Source organism: Coenobita brevimanus, chromosome 9 (assembly GCF_032717465.1).
Source record: "Coenobita brevimanus isolate Jiangsu-jjx chromosome 9, ASM3271746v2, whole genome shotgun sequence".
In the NCBI taxonomy this organism is placed as follows: domain Eukaryota; kingdom Metazoa; phylum Arthropoda; class Malacostraca; order Decapoda; family Coenobitidae; genus Coenobita; species Coenobita brevimanus.
The window spans coordinates 150,001-157,500 of record NC_136962.1 but is presented as its reverse complement, the minus strand read 5'-3'; the positions used below and the strand labels follow the sequence as shown (position 1 = coordinate 157,500).

General features: G+C 48.2%; 1 protein-coding gene across 1 annotated transcript in view; it reads right to left on the bottom strand.

Moving 5' to 3' along the window:
- Window positions 1–7,500, bottom strand: part of RASSF8 (ras association domain-containing protein 8) — a 14,413-nt gene that overhangs the window by 1,214 nt on the left and 5,699 nt on the right. Inside the window, exons 3-10 of the mRNA XM_080279807.1 lie at window positions 7,056–7,166; window positions 5,191–6,894; window positions 4,628–4,801; window positions 3,646–3,762; window positions 3,086–3,225; window positions 2,660–2,825; window positions 1,624–1,762; window positions 1–80 (exon numbers count right to left, since the gene is read on the bottom strand). The exon at window positions 1–80 is cut by the window's left edge and continues 1,214 nt beyond it. Of these exons, the coding sequence (XP_080135933.1) occupies window positions 1–80; window positions 1,624–1,762; window positions 2,660–2,825; window positions 3,086–3,225; window positions 3,646–3,762; window positions 4,628–4,801; window positions 5,191–6,894; window positions 7,056–7,166 (2,631 nt within the window). The remainder of the gene's footprint in view (window positions 81–1,623; window positions 1,763–2,659; window positions 2,826–3,085; window positions 3,226–3,645; window positions 3,763–4,627; window positions 4,802–5,190; window positions 6,895–7,055; window positions 7,167–7,500) is intronic.

Genomic DNA, 7,500 nt, shown 5'->3' with positions numbered 1-7,500 from the left:
TTTCGAGGTTGGAACGGCATTTTCGAGCTGCCTGGGGGAGCCAATCATTCGGCGACTACTCCCGGGCTTTGAGGTGGCAGCTGGAGACACGAGCGAGAGAGGGAGGGGGAAAAAAGCGAAGAATATATATATTAGGATTTTTCTGCAATGGATTATTATTATTATTTTAATATTTTCATTGTTGTCGTCATTATTCTCATCATTATTGTCAATTGGAGTCACTGATAGGCAGGCAGGCAAGCAGGTGGGTAGGCAGGCAGATGAGCAGGCAGGTAGGCAGACAGGAGTGCAGGCAGACAGGTATCCGGCAGGCAAGAACGTAGCCGAGCAGACATGGGAGCAAGTGCGCAGGATGGCAAGCAGGTGGGAAGGCAGACACAGACAGGCAGGCAGGCAGGAATGTGCTCCAGCAGACAAGCGGGCAGGTGTGCAGGAAAGCAAGCATGTGGGAAGGCAGATATAGATAGGCAGACAGGCAGGCAGGCAAGCACATGGACAAGCAGGTTGGTTGAAAAGCAGACAGGCAGGCAGATAGGCAGCAAATAAATAAAGCCCAAAAAACAGAGAGACAGATAGATCGATAAACAGACAGATGGTCACACAGACTGACAGACAAATAGACAGAGAGAGAGAAATGCAGACAGATAAATTCCAAAGCAACTTACCTGTTTTCCCTTCGGGCAAACACACAGTTATACAGATACAGTGCACCCTCACACAGCGCGAGTTTATGGGCGGCAGAAACCCTCACATTCTACGATTATGCATTGTTTGAACCAAAGGACTTATGGGAAAAACGGTACGGTATATGGTGGACAGGCCAGCCAGGGCTTGGTGTTGGGGTGCCCTTCCAGCCTACTCCACCCTGCTGATACTTTGTCTAATAGTACTTGTAGTTGGACCAACAAATAAAACAACAAACAGAACACCATGTGCCTTTATTTAAGTGACTTCTGGTCTTGTTAAGATGGGAGGGGAGTGGGTATCTGAGGCTCGGGGCATCTACTCTTGCCCCGTGGGGCGGGGTGCCCCGTTGTCACTCTCACTGTCAACTGCTGAGGTCTCCTGGAGGTGCAATAAAGCCTTCAAAGTGGACAGCTGAGACATGATGAACAGGTGGGCACTGCTATGATGCTAAAACACACCACAGGATGCGAGGTACAACATGTGTTCTCACAGCAACATGGAGGAGAAGTGTCTGTTTACCCAGGAAAGTTGGTAGATGGCATGCAGACAGCTGGCCAGCTGCCAGCCATTTTGAATCTGGTCGTTGTCAGCCACCTGCCTTCATGTGACTGACTCACACTGTCCAGCCCAACACTCGTGGTAATGGCAGGAAGGCCATTTTTGCCGTGGAATCATACAACCAATTCGCATGTTGGGAAGTTTGATTCACAGGTTTTGCATTCAATAAAAATGAGCATTTTCTGGCTTGACCTCACATTGTAGGTGATTCGCACTGTGTGAGTTCGCACTGTGTGGGGTGCACTGTAGACAGAGCCTGATAGATTGACACATGCATAGATAGATACACTGATTGGTGCACAGATTGATAAAGTTTAAAGCCAATACCCATCAAACAGATAGACAGATGCACAGAAAGATAAAGTTCAGAGTCCATACCTGTCTTTCCTTCCAACAGGGCTCGAATTTCCTCAGAGGGCGTGATGGAGAGGGACTCAAGGTTGGCGTTTTTCATCTCAAGAACGAGATTCTCAACCGCTTTCTTCTTTTCGCTGATTATTTTCTCGGACTCAGCCATCTGGGGATAAGAAATAGATATCCAGATAGATACATATGGATACAGTCAGATACAATGATAGATAGACAGACATGGATTTATTTCTGAAACTGGTCTGACTGTCTGCTTCTTTTTCAGTTATTATTTTTTGCGGCCACCCTTTGCGGGATTAGGGCGTCGGGCTATAGATAGATAGATAGATAGATTTTCTCATATGTGGACATCTCAGGAAGTACATAGATATACTGATAGATATGTGGATAGATAAATACATGAGGATACACAGATACAGATAGTTAATAGATACATAACTACTCTGAGGCCCCAGAAAAATTCACATCTTTCTCTTTGCACTGTTGAGAGAGAGCGGCATTTTATTTCTGGCATATTTCTCTCTCCAACAGATGCCGATTCAGCTATGCACTGGGGAGAGAGCAGCCATATATTTCCGTCATATGGCTCTCTAATGCATGCCGATTCAGCTATGCACTGGTGAGAGAGCAGCAATTAATTTACAGCATATGACTCTCTAATGCATGTCGATTCAGCTACGCACTGGGGAGAGAGGGGCAATATATTTACGGCCAGTGTCTCTCCAATGCATGCCGATTCAGCTATGCACTGGTGAGAGAGGAACATTATATTTGCAGCGTATATCCAATGGATACCTACTCCATTTTGCTCTCTCTCTCTCTCATCATCATCATCCAGAACTCTTCCCACCTATGGATGAGGTGAGGTGGGGGTACACACACACACAAACACCCACATACCTCCCCCACATACCTCCCCCACACACACAAACACCCACATACCTCCCCCACACACACAAACACCCACATACCATCCCCCACACACACACATAATGGGCCACACATTCATCCCCTCTCCATCCCATCTCCTGGAACCCTCACTCACCTCTTGAACAAGTTGTTGAGACTGTGCGTTTGCGTGTGTTGCCTGTGCAGTCGCTTGTGCAATGGCAGCCTGTAATTTCTCTATCTCGCGTACCATCGCCTCTTGTTGGGCGAGAGCTGCCTCCTGCCCCCTCTGCTGTTCTTCGTTCATGCTCTGTTCAAGCTCCCTGCAGCGGAAAATGTTCATCATCATCATTGTCGTCATCATCATCATCATCATCAGCATCATCCCCAACCCTACCACTACCAACACTTCATCATCATCATCTTTATCATCATCATCATCATCATCATCATCCTTTTCACTATCATCATATCTATCAGGAAATCATTCATCATCATCATCATCATGTTACCTTCCTAAAACACACACACACACACACACACACACACACACACACACACACACACACACACACAAACTCACCTCACAGTCTGCTTGTGTTTTTCTAGTTCTTCTTCGCATTTCTTCAGCTGTTCTCTCAAGGATGACAGCTCGGCCTTCACTTTCGCCTCCGCCTCTCGCACATTCTCGGCCTCCTCCTCCAACTCTTGTACTCGACACACCTGCAACAGAGATTTTTTTTTTCTTTTTACTCCTTTCGCATTCAACTTGGTCAAAATTTGTGATAATCCCCATGCTTTTCACTCTATCTAATGCAAGAGTTAAGCGTTACTCCCAGTCCTTCATTTATGCAACAGGTCAACTCTGGAACTGTCTCCCTCTGTCTGTATTTCCTACTTCCTATGATCTCCAGTCTTTCAAACGCAGTGTGTCTAGGCATCTCGAAATGAATGGATCTTGAATCTGGCTCTCTTTTGTATTGTTTCTGTTTTTTTCTTGGAAGGAATGGTTTGCGGGCTCCTGGCCTTTGGTTCCTTCTTCCTTGCATAAAAAAAGATAGATGGATATAGATAAAGTTAGATAGATACAGATAAAGACAGATAGATAGACAGATAGACATACACTCACAGGGCTACACTAACCTCTTGGTCAATCTGCTGTGCTAGTTTCTCATGTCTTTCAATTTCTGACGTAACGTATGCCAACCGAGATTCGTCCTCCCGAGATCGCCCCTCCAGGTATGCTATCTCTGCCTCATACTGCAAAGAATAAATAAATAAATAAATAAAATAATAATAATAATTCATTCATTCATTCATCATCCAATCCTGTGTTGCCCCGTAAGGAGCTGAGGAACCAGGAGCTAGGCAAGTTGGTCCTGACATTTAAGATGAGTGTGACCAGCCTCACTCATCCCTGAGAGGCATTATGTTAGCAATAAACCCCAACCACCCCTTGGATATAAACCTGCACCGGCTCAATCCAACTGGAGCGCCTTAATTACCCACTAAACCACCAGGCACCAAAATTTGGTTCTGTGGTTACCACCCAGCATAGTAAATGGTTTCCTGGTGAAGAGGAAACCATTTGGCTTGTCACTCAGTGTAGAGTCACCCACAGGCAGAAGGAAGAGGAAAGAATGAAGGAAAGAAAGACAGAAGAGGGAGTGTAAAGTCACCCACAGGCAGAAGGAAGAGGAAAGAATGAAGGAAAGAAAGACAGAAGAGGGAGTGTAAAGTCACCCACAGGCAGAAGGAAGAGGAAAGAATGAAGGAAAGAAAGACAGAAAAGGATGGCAGGAAAGAAGTTAAGAAGAGAGGGAAGGGCATAATAAACATCATCATCACCATCTTCATTAAAATCATCACTATCATCATCATCATCATCATGAAGGGATGGAGTGGAGAGGATGGAGAAAAAGAGACTAACTAGAAGAGTGTACTATACATGAGTGAGGTGGGGGAGACCAAGGATGAAGTGAAGATGAAGAATGAGAGAGTAACTAGGAGAAAGTATATGAGGTGGAGGGGGAGACGAAGGATAGGATGGAGGGACAGGGGTGTAGAGATACATGACAGAGGGGTATGAGGTAATTTGACTAGTAACCAAGGAGACTGGCCTTACCTTCGTCATCTCCACTTGTTGACTGTTTAATTTCTCTCGCTGCAAATTGATGAGTTTGATGAGGTCTCTGTACTTGCCATCGACGACCACCTTCTCGACCTTGTTGTTGTTGTTGTTGTTGTTATTGTTATTATTGTTGTTGTTGTGGGTCTTCTCGCTCCCTGATGTCCCCTCCTGTCGCGAAGAATGATATTTGGTGAACATTATCATTATCGTCATTTTTATCATCATCATCATCACCATCACCATCATTTTCATCATCATCATCATCCCTAACATAACATATACTACTTCCACTTTAACTTGGCCTAAAATTGCCATCCCTCCATCTTGAATGCTGTGCTAGTCATGAAGAAGTGCTATGGAAAGGATATACAGCCACAGTCCTACCTTATTTGCTACTGACATATGGGAAATAAGCTCCAACTAAAATTTTTGGGCCAAGTAAAGATGAACAGAGTATTGTAGGGAAAGGGATATGGTTTATTATTACTGGGATGCAGAGGGACAAAAATCTGAGCCAAGTTCGGTGAAAGGACGATAGAAAATGATGCCACACTCACTTTCACTGGGCTACGTCGTGTGGGAGGTGATTTGATGTGGTTCGCCGGTGTGGAGTCGAGTACATTAGACGAGTGGATGGTGCTGCTCAAGTGGTGGTCTGAGAATGCATCAGAAACGGGTCCAGTCTCGTCGGTGTGTTCTGGGGCGGCCTGGTGGTAGTGGTTCCCTTTCAGCTGGGGTTCTGTGGCGCTGTTAAAATCTTTCGTTGGAACTGCGTCTTTTTCCGATCTCACCAGCTCGTCTCTGCGCATCCCCCCCTCCCTGGGCTCCCTCACATCCTCCGGCAGTGACCTAGAGGGGCTTTTACCATGTGTCCCGTACTGTGATTCATCGTACGTGTGTCTGGCTGTGATGGTTTTGACAGGACTGGTGCAACGGATCACTTTCCCGTTGTTATGCGTCCCTGGTGAGATTCCTGTGGGTAGATTGGTGGTTTGGGGACGGGATGGGGAGGCGTGGCGGGTTGGGGACGCCTGCCGTCGTGTTGGGGAAGGGTGGCGGATGGGGGAGCAGTGTGGCGATGACGTGGTGGTGGTGTGGAGGGGCGGTGCAGTACTAGGCACTTTTGTGGTTGACTGTGGCACTTGGGTTTGTGGCAGAGGAAGCTGGTTTGGTGGAGGAAGTTGGCTTGGGGGGGGCAGCTGCTTGCTCGGGGACATCTGCGACAGGGGCATCGTCTTTCGTGGGGAGCCATGCGAGGGATTGATTTTGGTGGGTGAGGAGGTGGGCAGGGGCGGGTGACGGTAGGGTGGAAGTTCCCGCGTCATCGCTGTTTCCCTCGGTAATTCCCTGGGTGGGGGGAGGGTGTGTGGGGGCTTGGGGGGAGGGGGGCCAATGTAACTGGGGGACACTTGACTAGGAGATTGGCCACGAGGGACATAATGGCTGCTTGGCATGGAGGCACTTGAAGGAGGGCCACTGGAGGGGTAGCTGGGGTAGGGGGCGCGCCGGCCGTCGCCATACACCGGCTCCACCTTCCCCGACCCCTTGGGTTCCGTCCGCTGATCCCGCCTGGCTAAGGAGTACGGGGGGTCCAGGGTGGGGGTGGCACGCGAGGGGGAGTGGAACGCACCCCCAAGCTGGCCTGGAAGGGGCGGCTGTGGGGGTCTGGTGGAGCCCCAGTGACTAGTGGTGGCCCTAACGTTGTCCACACCCACCCTGGGAGGCGGAGGGGGGTTGCCCCTCACCACCTCATATGGCGGGGGTGCTGGGGGCCGCCATGAAACCCCCCCAGAGTGTGGACCCCCACCAGAATGTGGACCACTGGCTGCTGGATGTGGAACGCTGCCTGCTGTATGTGGCACACCGGCAGGCATGTGTGGCACACCCCCAGCTGAATGTGAAACACCACTGGTGGAGTACGGGGTGTGGTGTGGGGGCTCGGGGTGGTGTGGGGGATGTGGCAGCCCCCCTACTGCCGGGGGGGACGTGGCCCCCTCTAACCTCCTCAGTTCCGCGTGTCCCCCACTAAACGTCAGGGATTTCTTCAGGTCCTTGTGGGTGTTTGGGGCGGGGCGGGGCCTCTCCTGCGGCTGCTGTTGTTGCTGTGGGCCGGGGCGGGGTGCTGGGGGGTCCATACGCTGTGGGACGCCCCCTGGTCCGCCCCGGGAAGCCACCGGACCATTGCTGGCCTTGGGGTCCAGGGCCGAACGCTGCAGGATGAACTGGACATCGTTGGAATATTCACCCCACTTCAGCAGGATCTGGCGAGAGGCAGGGGAGAGCATCATCATTATTATTATTATTATTATTTTCATCATCATTATTACCATTATTATTACCTTCACCATCATCATTATTATTATTATTATTAATATTTTTCCTCCTCCTCCTCCTCAAATTAAAATGCACAAACGACCATTACCTTGAGGGGGTACTCATTGGGTGCCAACAAGCGCTCGTTATTGCGCCATCGTTCAATCAAGGTGAAACGGCCTGTCTTGCCAGTAGCGTGGGCCAGAGCATATACCACATCCTGAAAAAAAAAGAAGTTATTATTATTATTATCATTATTGTTATTATTATTATTATTATTATTATTATTATTACTGCTATTGTTATTATTACTGTCATGATCACTTTTACTCTTGCCATTATCGTTATTATTATTATTACTCATCATTATCATCATCGTTTATCATCATCGCCATCATCATCATCATTATTCTCTTGGGGGAAAAAAGGGAGAAGAAGATGAAGAAGAGAAGACAAAGATGATGATGATGATGATGATGATGATGATGATGATGACGATATGAAGGAGGAGGAGGAGGAGAGGAACAAGAAGATGGCAGAGAAGAAGAATGAAT